We start from the raw sequence: 17,180 nt of genomic DNA on the forward strand, positions 1-17,180 counted from the left end.
CTTTGAAGGAGATTAGTATAAGATTGTTGTATCTGAATACCAGTATTTTTTATGAATAAAGGTCTGATACTTTTTGCTATGTTTACACAAGATTACTATTATCCATTCTAAGTATGCTATCTTTACACCCTCCTAAATAGGTTAACCGTTCCAACTAAGTAGACTATAATTACATGCATCCTAATTGCTCTAGCAATGTATATCATCTTTGCACTATTTACACACCTCCTTGATAATTCTAGTTACTCTCATCCTAACTTATTTTAGAACCATGCATGCTATTTGTGCGAAGAATGGCTGGTAAAGGGGGGGAGGAACTGTGCCTCGCGCTTGATCAGAATAATCGCTAGGCTGCTCTCCCTGCCCCGATCAACTGAGCTGTAGGTCTCCCCGAGTCCTATCAGATCAGCTGATTGACCAGCAGGGAGAGCAGCAGAAGGAAAAGCCCCCCTTCCCCGCTGACACCCCCCTTGCCTGCTGCTGTCTGGCCCCCCTGACTCAGCCTGCATTTCTGTTTAAAATCCTGTGTTTTGGGGTAGCCACTGATCTGGTACAGAGCCTGTGAAGGAGTCTGGGATTGGTTTTCCTGAGTTTTAAATTAAGTTTTCTCTTTAATAAAATGCTGAATTATGTTTAGCTGCAGACCTAACTTATCTCATGTTCTAGCCTGCCTGCACTAGGTGTTGTAGCAGGGCATTTTAGCTTCTTATGGTTATCTCAGCATATACAATATTGTATTCCGCCCTCCTGGACATGTAACAGAAAGACTGCAGGGCTTAGATAAGTGACCTGCTAGTGACATGCTAGTGTGAGCTTAGGACCAATGATTGTTAAGAAAAGTAACACGTGAAAAGTTTTTTCTACAATTCAGTTGTATAGCCAGAAAAATGAATAAATATCTCTGTAACTTCTTGGTTTCGGCACTTCTGAAGCTGCCAACTTGGTGCTTGGGAGTCGCATATATGCTGAATAAACCCTGTTGCTTTCTTCAAGTCTCTGATTATTGTGTCTGAGTGACCTTTCACCTGCATTTCAGTTTAAAATCCTGTGTTTTGGGGTAGCCACTGATCTGGTATTGAGCCTGCATTTCTGTTTAAAATCCTAGTTTTCAGCCATATAAGGGAGGGGCTCTGATTTACCACTAAGGTTAACTGCATTATCTTTGGGACAGTGCTGTGAACAAGGCTGCCCTGTGAACTTCTAAAAGTTGTTACTCAGCATTTCATATTCTGCTCTTTTCACTGTTTTTCAGCATTATATCTGCTTAATTTCTCTTCTCCTCCTCCCTGTTTCTTACTTAAAAAACCAGAAAAACACAAAAAATAAACCCTTCTCTTTCCTCTGTTAAATCTTATTTCCTCTTCCTCTTCATAGGACTAAGGGTAAGACTTATAGTCCCATCCACCCCAGGGACCACTGTTCATATATAGAGACCCATATAATCAGGACTACTCAAATCAAGTCACTTCACAACCAATCAAGATGACCTTTATTCTATGCAATCACTGTGGTGCTTTAATTCCAAGACACACTATTTGGAGGCTTAAGGCTTGCCCCATCTGTCTTCAACTTGCTAGTATTAAGGAGGAGCTCTGCAAATTTAAACAGGAATTGAATACAATTAAAGCAGCTTCCATCATTCCACAAAATCATACCAACTCAAAGAATAAAACAGCCCAGGAATAAATGGGTCACAGTAGGCTCAGGAAGACTGCGACATGTAACACAGAAACATTCACCTTCACTTATATTACCTCTACAGAATTCCTTCGCTCCACTAGTGCACTGCGATACTCAAGAAAAAAGAAAGGAAGTGGGACTGGAACCAATGAAGGTAACTCAAGAGAACAAGCGCACCCTAAGCACAAATAAAAAAAGGCAAAAACAGAAAACTATTACTGTTGGGGGATTCCATCATCAGAGCCATTAACCTTGGAACACAGAGCGAGGAGACCAAAATAGTGAAATGTCTTCCAGGATCCTCAGCTACCAGGAATTCCAGGCAAATACAGACTATAATTAAGGAAGAAACTAAGGATTTTAACACTGATGTTGTTAGCCATCTGAGAACAAATGACCTGGCCAACAACTCCATACTTGCAGCACAGAAAGCTTTTTGAGAGCTTGGTGAGGGTTTGAAACCTTTTGTAAAGACTTTAGCTTTTTCTGAAATACTGCCTGGATATGGAAAGGGAGAGCAATGAGTGAAAAACAAAGAGGACTTTAATAGATGGCTCAAAGCCTGGTGTCATCAAGAAGGCTTCAGGTACATAGGAGGATGGGGAAATACATGGAAGGACAAGAAGCTATATTGCACTGATGGGCTACATATTACTACAGCAGGAAAAAGAAACCTTGCAGAGAAATTTAGACAATATTTTTCTAGGCATTTAAACTAGAAGGTGGTGTGGTGTATGTATGAAGGACAATTATAGAGACCACCCCCGGCAAAAGAAAAGATGTGATAGTAGTAAAGGCTGCAACATAAGCAATATCAGCAACTCATTTCTTAGTATTGCAACGGAAAGTGAAACGAAACAAAAATCTATACAAAAAAGGAGATTACCGCTGAAAAATAGCTGGAAAGCGATGACCACAAATGCTCGCAGTCTAAGCAACAAAGTTCATGATCTGCAAGCCCCGATGTTAGAGGCAGATCTAGATATTGTCGTTATCACAGAGACGTGGTTCAGTGAATCATATGGATGGGATGCAAACATACCGGGATATAATCTTTTTAGGAAGGACAGAGATGGTCAAAAAGGTGGAGGAGTAGCTCTCTATGTAAAGATCAATATCCAAGCGACCAAAATGCAAGGGACCTGGGGAGAGGAAGAAGCGATATGGATTGCTCTGAAAAGAGATGGAACTTCTATCTACGTGGGTGTAGTCTACAGACCTCCGACTCAATTGCAGCAAATTGATAAGGATCTGATTGTGGATATCCATAAGTTTGGAAGGAAGGAGGAGGTGCTGCTGTTGGGAGATTTCAACCTGCCGGATGCGGACTGGAATGTTCCGTCTGCGGAATCGGAAAGAATTAGGGAGATTGTGGATGCCTTTCAAGAGTCTCTGCTCAGACAAATGGTAACGGAACCCATGAGGGAAAAAGCGATATTGGATCTGGTCCTCACAAATGGAGGGAGTATCTCTAATGTTCGAGTGGGTGCTCACCTGGGAAGTAGCGATCATCAAATGGTTTGGTTTGATATAACGGCTAAAGTGGAGAGCGGACACACGATACTTAAAGTCCTAGATTTCAAACGTACGTACTTTAATGCAATGGGAGAGTACCTGAAGAAAGAGGTGTTAGGATGGGAGGACATAAGGGAAGAGGAAAGACAGTGGTCTAAGCTGAAAGAAGCGATAAAAATGGCTACGGACCTTTATGTGAAGAAAATAAATAAAAACAAGAGAAAAAGGAAGCCGATATAGTTCTCCAAACTAGTGGCGGAGAAAATAAAGGCGAAAGAGTTGGCGTTCATGAAATATTAAAAAACCCAAGAAGAGGAGGGATTCCCTGAATGGAAAGATCTTAATACTCCATATAGTTTGGAATTCCTATGCTTTCAGGCGGATTTCTTGGGTCACCAAAGCCGCACAGTGGTATAAATTGTTGTATGAATATTTGAATAAAAAGCACAAAACTGGTCTTAGGGATATTTGGAGCATTGAGATTGGGCACCAAATTTCTGCTTCTCAATGGCCACGACTTTGGTCTTGGAGAATAAGAACTACAAGGTCAGCATCTATGAGACAAACTTGGTTCTTTTTGTTGCATAGAGCTTTTTGGACCCCAGTATGTTTGCAGAACTTGGATAGCTCTAGGTCTAATACCCTGTTTCCCCGATGGTAAGACACTGTCTTATTTTTTTTGGAAGTCCAAAATATGCTCTAGGGCTTATTTTCAGGGGGATGCCTTATTTACATTTTTTTCTAAAAAGGGGGGGCTGTCTTATTTGACGGCTGAAGAATCGGTAGGCCGAAAAATCGTACCATGTATGGCCAGCTTTATCCATCATACCATATATTGTACCATTTAATGTCCCCAATGTTCTCCATCAGGGAAACACAGTAAAGAGATTATTCTGTAGTGCAGCATCAGAGGGGACTTGACAATGTGAAACCATTGTTTATATACCGTATGCATTTTAAACAGGCTTTATATACAGTAAGTGGTATTGCTCACAGCAAAAGAAACCTGTCTGCGTGTCTCACTTTTGGATGTTCTGGCCGTGAACAAACTCCTGCAGTCTCCGTTAGGGAGGGATGAGGGAAGCTGCCTGTGTTTGCTTGCGCGGAGTCACGTGCGCGCGCTGCAGTCCTGTCACTTCCTCCTCTTCACTTCATGACGAGGCGCGGCACGCAGCCATGGAGGCAAATATGGTAGACGGAGGGACCACACGGAGTCACCCACCGTACCACCCGATTCGGGTAAGCGCAGGTATCGGTGGGTGGCTTATTTGCGGGGGGGTGCCTTATTTTACATTTTTTTCTAAAAAGGGGGGACTGTCTTATTTGATGGCCCTGCCTTATCATCGGGGAAACAGGGTAGATGCTGGCATTGTAATTTAGATGCTGGGACTTTAGATCATTTACTTTTTTTCTGTCCCTATATAAATGCCTTTTGGAAGTTAATTTGGTCCCAAGTTAATTCACTGTTAGAAAATCATGTTGCCGTATCCTATGATACTATTTTATGTGGAACGTCTATGAGATTCAAGAGTAAAATTTCAGCAAATAACAATAAACTTTTGAATTTACCTTTTGTAAACCCCCCCCCCCCCCCGTTTCCATTCAACATATTACTGGAAATTGGAAGGATTATACTAAACTTAATTATACCTTTTGGTGGAATTCAGTCTGTCATATTTATAAAATGGAGAAAGTGCTTGCTATAGAGCAAGGAAATTATAATACTTTTAAAAAGATATGGGGGCCATTGATTACATATTCTAATGATTAGACACTTTAAACACCTTTCTATTATATAAGAATATAATTAGTGTGGGATTGGGATGTATGATATATGTTTTAATTGGTTGATTCCTAATAGAAGGGATGGTGAGGGAAGGTTTCTTTTTTATGCTTTTGATAATAATATATAAGAATGTCAAATGATTTGTAAGAATTCTCTGATTGAATATTATACATTTGTTGTAAGATATGAAAATGAATAAAGATTTTTTTAAAAAAAAGGGAGACAAAATTTTTTTCAGATATATTAGTGAAAGGAGGAAGATGAAAAATGGAATTGCTAAACTAAAAGATGCTAAGAACCGATATGTGGAGAGTGATGAGGAAAAAGCAAATGTGCTAAACAAATACTTCTGTTCTGTGTTCACAGAAGAAAATCCTGGAGAAGGACCGAGATTGTCTGGCAAAGATACACGAGAAAATGGAGTAGATTCTGCGCTGTTCACGGAGGAGGGTGTTTATGAGCAACTTGAAAAACTGAAGGTGGACAAAATGATGGGACCAGGCGGGATCCATCCCAGGATACTAAGGGAGCTCAGAGAGGTTCTGGCGAGTCCTATTAAAGACTTGTTCAACAAATCTCTGGAGACGGGAGTTGTTCCTGGGGATTGGAGGAGAGCGAATGTGGTCCCTATTCACAAAAGTGGTCACAGGGATGAAGCGGGAAACTACAGGCCGGTGAGCCTTACTTTGGTTGTTGGAAAAATAATGGAAGTGTTGCTGAAAGAAAGGATAGTGTACTTTCTTGAATCTAATGGGTTACAGGATCCGAGGCAACATGGCTTTACAAAAGGTAAATCGTGCCAAATGAACCTGATTGAATTTTTTGATTGGGTGGCCAGAGAGCTGGATCGAGGACATATGCTAGATGCAATTTACTTAGATTTCAGCAAAGCCTTTGATACGGTTCCTCATAGGAGGCTGTTGAACAAACTTGAAGGGCTGAAGTTAGGACCCAAAGTGTGAACTGGGTTAGAAACTGGCTGTCGGACAGACACCAGAGAGTGGTGGTTAATGGAAGTCGTTCGGTGCTGGGGCCGATCCTGTTCAATATGTTTGTGAGTGACATTGCTGAAGGGTATATGCTGGGAGGTGAGAAGCTGATATTCACGGATGGGGAGAGGGACCTTGGGGTGATAGTGTCCGAAGATCTAAAGGCGAAAAAACAGTGTGACAAGGCAGTGGCTGCTACCAGAAGGATGCTGGGCTGTATAAAGAGAGACGTAGCCAGTAGAAGGAAGAAGGTGTTGATGTCCTTGTACAGGTCATTGGTAAGGCCCTACTTGGAGTATTGTGTTCAGTTTTGGAGACCGTATCTGGCAAAGGACGTAAGAAGACTTGAAGCGGTCCAGAGGAGGGCAACGAAAATGATAGGAGGCTTGTGCCAGAAGATGTATGAGGAGAGACTGGAAGCCCTGAACATGTATACCCTAGAGAAAAGGAGGGACAGGGGAGATATGATTCAGACGTTCAAATACTTGAAGGGTATTAATGTAGAACAAAATCTTTTCCACAGAATGAAAATGGTAAAACCAGAGGACATAATTTGAGGTTGAGGAGTGGTAGATTCAAGAGCAATGTTAGGAAATTCTACTTTACGGAGAGGGTGGTGGATGCCTGGAATGCGCTCCCTAGAGAGGTGGTGGAGAGTAAAACTGTGACTGAGTTCAAAGAAGCGTGGGATGAACACAGAGGATCTAGAATCAGAAAATAATATTAAAACTTGAACTAAGGCCAGTACTGGGCAGACTTGCACAGTCTGTGTCTGTATATGGCCATTTGGGGGAGGATGGGCTGGAAAGGGCTTCAAAGGCTAGGAGGGTTTAGATGGGATGGAGTAGGTTTTAACGGAGATTTCAGCAGTTGGAACCCAAGCACAGTACTGGGTAGAGCTTTGGATTCTTGCCCAGAAATAACTAAGAGAAAAAATTTAAAAAATTTAAATTGAATCAGGTTGGGTAGACTGGATGGACCATTCGGGTCTTTATCTGCTGTCATCTACTATGTTACTATGTTACTCCCTGTACAAGATTGGCAGGAGGGATGCCTACTAACTCCTGCCTTAGTCGCCACTGCCTGGACCCCCCATACACCCTCATGCCTTGGCAGGAGGGATGCCCACTCCCTCCTACCGCCCGGGTCCCTGGCTCTCGACAACTCCCTGACAGCCCCCGCCCTCCCCCGTACCTTTAAGTCACTCCCCTGTACCTTTAAGTCAAACATTTTTTGAAAGATCTTGTTCCAGTGGGAGCCTCTAGTAGCTTCCTCCCTCTGTCAGCACACAGTTTCAGTTGAAGTAGTCTGAGAAAAGGATCCTATTTATCCCTTTCTTGAATATTCCGGTGTCCTTTCTAGCTTCAGTCCCTTCAATAGAGTTTTCCACCATGTTGCAGCCATTACAGAGAACATTCTTGCCCGTGTGCTTTTGTACTTCATGAATTTAAAGGAGGGTATTTGTAGTAGAGACTCTTGGCTCGAGTGTAGGGTGCATGGAGATGTATGATTATGTAGTCTGGCTGCAAGATTTTGTGGTTCCAAGAAGTGGACTGTTTTGTGTGTCAGTAATAAGATTTTGAATGTCACCCTGCTTTCAATCAGGAGCCAGTGTAGCTCTTTCAGTAGTGGAGTGGCACTTGTCTGTCTTGATTTTCCTAGCAAAAACCTTGCTGCTGTATTTTGTTCTGTTTGGATCTGTTTGATCATGTATTTCAGTAAACCCAACAAAGTTGCTTTGCAGTAGTTGACAATGGAGGTTACCATGGATATTACTACATTGGACATTGCTTGGTTGGAGAGGTAGATGAAGAGCCTGTGTAACTGCATCAGCATTGGTCATAATGGGTCCCCCCTGAAACTAGATGAGCTGTTGGCATTCTGGGATACTTGAAGAGAACAGAGAGATTTCTTTCGAAGACCTAACAATAAGTCATTGCAATAATCAAACAGTGGAAAAATAAATGCCTAAACCGTAATACAAAAATTACTGGCACTCAAAAAGTCACATAAATTTCTTAAGCACTTTAGTTTAAAAAATATTTTTTAAAGCATCTAGTGGCCATATTGAATTGGAGGGGTCATAGATGTTACACAATAGTAGCATCTGGTAACCAAATATAGGGCCTTTGGGAGGCTTCAGAAGGGAGTCCTAGTACCTAGGTGGACCAAGAAGGGTTATCATGGAATAGTTGTAAATGATGGGTTATGAGGTCAGATGCTAGCTCTGAAGAAGTTAAAAGTGCTAGACCAAGAAAATAAAATAAAAAATCAGCTGCAAAGGCCTGGAAGACTTACAGACTTAGAGAGAGAGAGCGAGAGAGCAGCTTCAAGTTATGGGTACAGGAACTCACACTTTGGGATGATGATATTGGCTCCTATGGATAAACCTGTGACCAAAAGCGTCCAGGCCTGAGCATGTCTCCGGCCTACTGCATTCATGACAAAATAGATGCCTATTTTGGCTGGTATCTCAATGGCACCATAGACAAAGTGAGTCATGTATATATCCAGGCCGAAGCCAGTGATATTTAGACTGATTCCATAGTAGGAAAATGCCACTCCAAACCTATGGGAGAGAAGAAAAGAGAAAAACCGGAAGGTGAAATTAAGACATTTACCACTGAAATCAAGATCTAGTCCTTACATAATTTATCTTATAATGGGAAGATTTACAGACTTGGGTTCAGGCATCCTCCATGCCGCAGGTCCCTGGGAAGCCAAAATGCTGCTCTTTCATTCTGAAGCCATTGTGAGTTCTCTCCAATAATCTCCAGAATAAAGGAGGAGCTGTACCACGGCCGAACTTCAGTGGTGACCATCATTTGCTAATTCAGCTAGATCACATATGTAGGGGGTAGAGTCATAGTACTCATCTGGAAGATTCCATGTGGCTGGAAGCTGGAACTTCAACAAGCTCTACTGCGAAAGGCAGGGCCAGACTTGTGAGTGTATTCTTACAAAACCTTGAGCCCAAAAAGGAGGAAAGGGAAGTTGTAATAGTGTCCAGGCAGGAAAGCTACATAGATATGGGTATGTTAAATCTATTTTATAAAAGCCACATGTGCACCTCTGGCTCTTTATTGAATCATCTACACAACACTCTCACACAAATGTAACTTTCTGCATGTATATGCCAGTATTTTAAGTGCTAATTCTGTCCTTATCCCACATGAAAGCAGGTGCTGTGTTAGAGAATGACACAAGAACAAAGTTTATCCCTGTGTCTGTTCCATCCCTACAGGCTTCATCCTCATCCCCACCCCGTTCCATCCCCATGAGCTCTTCCCCATCCCCGTGGACTCTGTCCTCATTTGCACAGGCCTTGAACACATGATTTAATATTTAAATCTTTTTATTAAAGTATACAAAGGGACACTATTCTGTACAATTGTTTATAATCACAATTAGAGCCTTCCATTTCAATCTGGTTTTGGTACTACCTTCCAAAAGATTCAGTTATTGTATTTTTCGCTCCATTAAGATGCACCTGACCATAAGGCGCACCCTAGATTTAGAGGAGACAAACCAAGAAAAAAATATTCTGAACCAAATTGTGCCTCTGAACCCAGCCCGTTAGAAAAATAGACAAATATTACATTACGTTACATTACATTAGTGATTGCTATTCCGCCATTACCTTGCGGTTCAAGGCGGATTACATCCAAACTAAAACAAGAATTACATTCAAAATATACTGCAGCAGACAGATTTTGATCACTAAATTGAAATCCTATCTTTGTTGTCTGGTGATTTCTGGTTGCACTTTTTTTTTCTTTCCTTCCTTACTTCCTCAGGCCCAATAATTGTCTCTTTCTATTCCCTCCCTCCCTTCCTCCTTCCTTCCTATGTCCCGAGTTCTTGCCCCCTCACCCTCACTGCCTTCCAGTCTGATCAAAAATGGGGTATAAAGTTAAATGTCCCAATGGCCAAGATGTCTAAGAAGATGAATTTCAGAAAAAAACAACAACGATATTTGGATGTTCTAAAGTTTGCCATTTGAAAATGCCCATTTTTGTTCTTCCTACTTTGGACATTCAACTGGAAACATCTAAGTTGGACTTAGACCTTTTTTTCTAAAATGCCCCTTCACGTGTTTATTGTAAATGTTGGAAATGCTCCTTGATGTCAGCAACTATGGATGAATACGTTGCAGTAGCAATAAGAAGCTTGAGTAGCTGGACACATGACGGAAGGACATTGAGATGGCAGACAAGACACAAAATGCATTTACCAGTAGTTCATTGAAATCCGAAAGCAGATTCTGCGGTTTTTTAAATAATTGAATTCATTTGCCAGTTGTCTTAGATGTGTAAATTGAATATGACTAGTAATTACCCACAATGTGACTCTGCAGATTTCAGTTCCGTTCCACTTTCAGAAGCTGACCTGAAGCTCTCTAACTGTTTCTCTGCTTGACGTTCCAGACTGAACTGAAACTCGGACTACCCTCTGTCATGAAACATTTGGCATGGATTCATTTCACCCAGTCCTAATCTTAACTCAGGAGTTTGCACTGTAATCAGGGGAGCATTTACCAAAGATCAGAGTAGGTGAATGCCTAAGGGCAGTCCCATGCCATTCTGTAGTGTAGTAGTGTATGTAGAAAGCTAGGGACAATGAGAGGTAGAAATCTCCCACTTACTGTGCAATTTACAGTAGGTGACTGTGACCCTCCTTATCCCTTGATTCCACCCGCACACTCACTACCTCCTTCATATCGACTGCCTGGAATCCCTGGCACCAAACTGCTTGTGAGTATTGAGCCCTGGAATGTATTCCAGACTAGGCTAAAATTATGTCAATCTAGGCAGTAGCATGTGGAAAGAAGCGCCTCCTAGGGGGAGTCTTAGTGAATACAGATTGGCTTGTCCATTCTACTTCTAAGTCCCATCCCCGCAAGTTCTTTTCCTGCATCTGCCCCATCCTTGCAAGCTCTGTCCTCATCTGCACAAGCCTCGAACATTTTAAAATCATAAGTGTTGAAGTCTTGTGCAGTTAAGGCAGAGCTTACAGCAGGGGTGTCAAACTCAATCACATAAGGGGCCGAGAGAGGTGGTGGAGAGTAAAACTGTGACTGAGTTCAAAGAAGCGTGGGATGAACACAGAAGATTTAGAATCAGAAAATAATATTAAATATTGAACTAGGCCAGTACTGGGCAGACTTGCACAGTCTGTGTCTGTGTATGGCCGTTTGGTGGTAGATGGGCAGGGGAGGGCTTCAATAGCTGGGAGGGTATAGATGGGCTGGAGTAAGTCTTAACAGAGATTTCGGCAGTTGGAACCCAAGTACAGTACCGGGTAAAGCTTTGGATTCTCGCCCAGAAATAGCTAAGAAGAAAAAATTAAAAAATTTAAATTGAATCAGGTTGGGCAGACTGGATGGGCCCTTCGGTTCTTTATCTGCCGTCATCTACTATGTTACTATCTGACTAGTTACACATTTCAAATCTGGTCAATATTCAAATCATGTTGGTCCCAGGCTCTGGTTTCTTGTTTGCCATTCATTCAACTTGCTCTACTGTTCTCCCAGGGAAGCTCAGAATGGTTTACATGAATTTATTCAGGTGCTCACAATCTGGGTCAGTGGGGAGATTAAGTGACGAGACCAGGGTCACAAGGAGCAGCGTGAGTTTGAACCCGCAACCTCGGGGTGCTGAGGCTGTAGCTTTAACCACTGGTTTAGGCAGTGGCATACCTAGTATATGTGATACCCGGGGCCCATCATTTTTTGACACACACACCCTCATCTATATGAAAAATACTGTATGATTTTTAGTAACAATCCACATATCGCACAAGAGTGTACCTAGGAAAAGGCAGCATCTTAAACACTTCAGTGAGCACTAGAACACCAACACATACATTGTAAAACTAAACAAGCCAGATCCCGCACAGTCAATGCCAACTGAAAACTATGTCCTTTTCATACACACAGAACAGAGATACACCCTCACCCAATATGGAATAATCACAAACTAAAAATAGAAATATGTAGACAAAAGTTAAAACTGAACCGCCAAGAAACCAGACTGCATACAATGCAACACCACAACACCACAAAAATAGTGACATATGTCCCCTAATACTGTGCAAAATATAAAGACAGTAGATGTAAATTTGAAAAAACTGATACATAACAATCACCACTTTACAAATTAACAAATAAAAATAAAACAAATAATGAGAAATAAGAAAATACCATTTTATTGGACTAATCCATTTTTCAATTAGCTTTCAGAGGTCAAATCTTTCTTCAGAACAGTATAGTATACTGCTGTTATAGTATCCTGTCCTGAGGAAAGGGGTTTAGTCCAAAAAATTGCCTTATTTCCATTTCCTATTTATAAACTTTTATCAATACAGTTACAATACTACTTGATTCTAAGTAAAGCAACAAAAAAATCTTTCTACCTTTTGTCGTTTCTACTTTAATCATCTTCTCTTTGCTCTCTTCTTTCTATACAGAGTTTGTCCTCTCTCCCTTCCATGCAACATCTGCCCTCTCTTTGCTCCTTCCACCCAGCTTCTGCCCTCTCTCTCAACCCCTTCCATCTACTGCCCACACTCTCTATGCCCCTTCAATCTACTGTCCACCCTCTCTCTCTTCCATATGGTATCTTCCCTCTTTCTATGTCCCTTCAATAAACTGTATATCCGGGGATCCTTTCTCCTTTGCACATGATTCATTTCAGCTTCACCCCCTCTCCATTTTTCTGTATCCACCCCCTCCCCTATGCTTTGGCATCTCTCTCTTTCTCTTCTCCTTTCCTTCCTTCATTCCTACTCCACACCATGGTCTGGTATCTCTATCTCCTTCCATTCCCTCCCCCCATGTCATGGCATCTATTCCTCCCCCTCTATGGTCTGATATCTCCTTTCCTTTTTTCCTTTCCCTCCCTCCCATGGACTTGGCATCTCTGGTTCCTCTCCCTCGTCTTCCTTCTCCCTCCTTCCTTCTCTCTCCCCAATTGGGTTCTGCTGCAGCATTTCTCTCCCCCTTCCCTGTGCAGCAGCAACATTTCTACACCCCATCCCCGTTCCCTGTGCAGCAGCAACATTTCAAGCCCCCCCCCCCCTTCCCTGTGCAGCAACAACATTTCTCTTCCCTGCCCAGCATTTCTGGCCGGTTCCCCTGCTCAAAGCCGTGGGCGTCTACACCTCACGCGATCTGCGGCTGCGTTGGAAACCTTCTCTCTGACGTTGTGACGTCAGAGGGAACACTTCAGCCGCAGTCGCAGATCACGTGAGGAGCCGATGCCCGCGGCTTTGAGCAGGGGAACCAGCCAGAAGTTGAACAATCGCCGGAGGGAGCACCCGCGGACACTCCTGTTTACTGCCGCTGCTGCTGGTTAAGGAAAGCAGCAGCAGCAGAATAAGGAGGGTGGCCAGCTGTGCAGCCCCTTGGGGCATGCACCCGGGACGGACCGCCACCCCCCGCCCTTCCTTTGGTACGCCACTGGGTTTAGGCTGCCTGTATGCCACTGCCCCAGCTCTGTGGCTACAGTGGGGATTTGGATGCCTGTCGGCACTGAACTTTGGATGCCAATTTGTCTTTGCTCTATGCCTTTGGCTTACAGTCTGGCTCTGCTCAGCTCTAGATGTGCAGAGGGGGCTTCAGCTCCCTGTCTAATGCTGATGCATCTCTAGAGGCTTTAGCTACATATTGCCACTGATCTATCACTGGGCGTACTGTGCTACTTTGATTGACTGGGTTCGACTGACTGGGCTCTAGAGCGCTTCCTCCTTAGGCGTGAGTTCATCTCTGCATGGCCTCCTCTCTGGATGTACACTGGCTGCTTGCCTGGTGTATCTCCTTCGACCTAAATTGCACGCACCTCCAGAGCGTCTGGATGAGCACGGCCCACTCAGGCAGCTTTGTTCCGAAGTCAGTTTGCCATGTGCAGGTTGTAGATTTAACTTTGGACATCCCTGGAGTGCTTACACGTCGCATGCTTGCATACGAGTTCTTTCTGGTCTCATGGTTCGGCTTCAGCTCCTTTCAGTGGATAGCCTTGTGGCCTTGTGTCGTTTTGTTCCATATCCTGCTCCACTGAGGACTGCTTTGCTACATCTGACTCGTCTCTAGATTCATCTGCTGTTGATGACAAGGAAGGAAAAATGATGTTCTTACCTGATAATTTTTGTTCCTTTAGTCACAGCAGATGAATCGAGTCCCACCCTGTCTGCTATTTTCAGTTTTGCATTTGTTCCTTAGGTATTGCTCATGTGGGTGGCCTCAATGTGGATTCCACAGTGGTGAGGAGGGAGTTCTGTGCCGTCCAGCCTGTTCTGTTCATCCTGCTGCTTTGTTAAGAGAAATACTGAAATACCAGTGAGCAGACCATCGTATGTATGAAAGAGCTCAGCTTTATGTTCTCTTTCTCCACCTGTGCCACCTGCGTCTCTTCCCTCTGCATGGTTTAATAGTTTAGTTTTTTGATAGACTGCAAATATATGCAGAAGAACAATCTATGTGGGGAAAGGAACAATATCTATACCGTTAAAGACAAAACAAGATTTACAGGTACAAAAGGGAAAAGATACAGGGGAAAGGTACAAAATGTCAGGTGTTGAGGGGAAAGGATTATAACGAACAGATAGGCTTTGAAAGTTAGCAGCTCCCACAGAAAACAAGTCGAAACCTAACTTCTAGAAGTGCAGTAGATGGTAAACTAAATGCTACAGTGAAATAATGTTCTTTGAACACAATACGGTGGCTAAAGAAAGTCTACCCCCTTCTAAAATGGCCGCCTTTTGTTGCCTCATAGCCTAGAAGTTCTAGGCATTAAGCACAGGTTTAGGATCTGCAGGGCACATTGAAATGATTTTAAACCATGCTGAATTACTGTATGCAGAAGCTGGGAGAGCGAGCTAGATCCTTCAAATCCCAGGGTTTTGACAAGAGGTTTTTCCTTACCACACGACAGCAGCACAGAGAGAAGTTTTCCTCAGCACAGGCGTACGGAATAAGTCTACATAGGAGTAGCTGGTCTTGGTGTTCTCGGCTTCCGCAATTTTAGTGAGTGTCTGATAAGGAAGGAAGAGCAACATCTCATCAATATCCTGCGGAGAATCTCTCATTTTAGCCCTTCAAAATTGCTACTCATTGAATGCACATCTGAAGACTGCTAAAGAAACCACCATCAGAGTGAGGTTTGGCAGGAAGTGTACTCAAAAGAGGAAGAAAGAATAGCCATAGCCCTGTTTTTAAGAAATGGGTTATTATATCTGACCCATTAGTAAAAGAAATAAGGTGATACCTTTTTTATGGCACTTTTTGAATAGCCTTCAAAGGTGACTCGGTATTTTTCCCTATAAGTCTCTAGATTTGGGCTGTAGAACTTCAGGAAAACTCAGGAAGGAAGTAGTTCAGGAAGTTACTGCTCCTGTCAAGAGGACAAGGGAGTTGCTGTTAGGGGCGGGGGCATTGGTCCCCCCATGGCACGCTCGCACCCATGTACCTCTTTAAAATCTTCGCTAGCCTGAGCAACTACTCTAGCCTGCTGCTTGTGCTGGCCTGGCTCCCTCTGTAATCACTTCCGGGTCATTGGGCCAGGAAATGACATTAGAGAGAAAGCCAGTGCGAGCACCAGGCTGGAGAAACTGCTTGCGCAGTTGAAGATGTAAACAGCTACAGGGTTGGGAAGGGAGGGCGAAAATGTGGCGCAGAAAAAGTGTGTGTGGGGAGGTGATTGGCGCAGAAGGAGCATGGGGGGGTGAAGAGGCGCCTCCTAACCTCGCTATGCTAGTGGCTATTCCTACCAACTGACCATGGGGAAGGCAAGTGCATCAGACTGGCACTGACAAAAGGAACAGACAATTTCATGCATGACAATTTGACTTATGCTGCCAAAGTAATGGAATAAATGGAGCAAGGAAGGAGTGAAGGGATTGGGAAGGGGTCACTGGTTAGGAGAGATGATGCAGCTCTGAAATGCTGGAAGAGGCAGAAAAGAACTGTAAAGGGAATAGAGGCTGGGTGAGGGGGACAGTGACCAAGAGTGGAGCTATGGAGAGGAGTAGAAACAGGAAGTGAGGGTGAGAGGAATTCAGAAAGAGAGCAGGGGCTGGGGGGGGTGTAAGTTGCTAGCAAAAGGAGACATGATCTGGAAGAGAGGAAGAAGAGTAGAGAGAAAAAGATGGAGAGTAGCTGTGTGAGCAGTGGAGGGATGAGGGGGGGGCTCATGGTGGAGAGATCAGACATGGAGGAAGGAGGAAGACTAGAAGAAAGTGAGATGAGAGAAACTATGAAGAAACAAATGTATGTAATGATGAAGAAAGACTGGTAGAGAATCCTTCAAAGAAGAAAGATCCGAGGACAAGTGAGAGGCGACCCTTCCCCCATCACGCCTTCTGCAAGGGCTCCCCCTTCCCTTCTCGTCCTTTCAACAACGTGCTCCTCACAACTCCGTCGGCTGTCCCTCTGACATCACTTCCTTTGCGCGGCACCTGGAAGTGACATCAGAAGGAGAGCCAACAGGGTCGCAAGGAGCACGTTGTTGACCGCTGTGAACAACAACTTCAACTAGAGATACAGGGGAAGAGAAGGGGCGGAGAGGAGGAAGGGTGTCGGTGTCCCCCCCAACCCTCACCCCCCTTCCTAAGCCACTGCTGAGGACTAGAGCGAAACACAATGTTTGTAAAATTGTTTCTGATTGTAGTAAAGATTTCTGTGCCAGCTATATTTTGCCCTTTTCCTCCAGCCAGAATTAATGCTATTTAACTGGAAGGAGGAAGAGATTGTGCCATAGTCTGAAAAATACCTTTAAAGTTGCTTCTGTCTGGCAGCTCTGAAAAGCAGAGACCTATGACTGAGTCTCAGATTGAAAGGGGAATGGAGATAGGGTTCCAGACACATGGCCCCTCCCCATTCCACTTCCAGCTCCGCCCCAAAATGCTGCTTCTCTTTTTCCCAACCTCCAAGCCGTGTTTGGCGGGCCTCCAGCATATGCAGATGTGTGTGACGCCATCCACGTATGCTTGTTGAAGGCCCTCCGGACATGGCCGGAGCTTGGGGCCTTCCAAAACCTGGACAAGCTGCCAGGAACCTGGAGAGTCCTCTAAAAAGAGGACACGTCCGGATTTTCCTGGACATCTGGTAATCCTAAATAGAGAGTAACACCATCTCCCTGTTTTCACAAAAATAAAAGTAATTCCCTTGTTACATCTTATGGGAGACAGTGCTGTGGAACTAAATGGGCTCATTA

The 17,180-nt window shown here is 43.6% G+C and overlaps 1 protein-coding gene across 2 annotated transcripts in view; it reads right to left on the minus strand.

Moving 5' to 3' along the window:
- SLC22A7 (solute carrier family 22 member 7) overlaps positions 1-17,180 on the minus strand; it is a 132,303-nt gene that overhangs the window by 40,242 nt on the left and 74,881 nt on the right. The window contains exons 6-7 of one of the 2 annotated variants that reach the window (XM_033935775.1): positions 14,891-15,000; positions 8,325-8,539 (exon numbers count right to left, since the gene is read on the minus strand). In XM_033935775.1, coding sequence (XP_033791666.1) covers positions 8,325-8,539; positions 14,891-15,000 — 325 coding nt within the window. The remainder of the gene's footprint in view (positions 1-8,324; positions 8,540-14,890; positions 15,001-17,180) is intronic. The other variant, XM_033935776.1, reaches the window with a different exon arrangement.

This window comes from Geotrypetes seraphini, chromosome 3 (assembly GCF_902459505.1).
Source record: "Geotrypetes seraphini chromosome 3, aGeoSer1.1, whole genome shotgun sequence".
Lineage (NCBI taxonomy): Eukaryota > Metazoa > Chordata > Amphibia > Gymnophiona > Dermophiidae > Geotrypetes > Geotrypetes seraphini.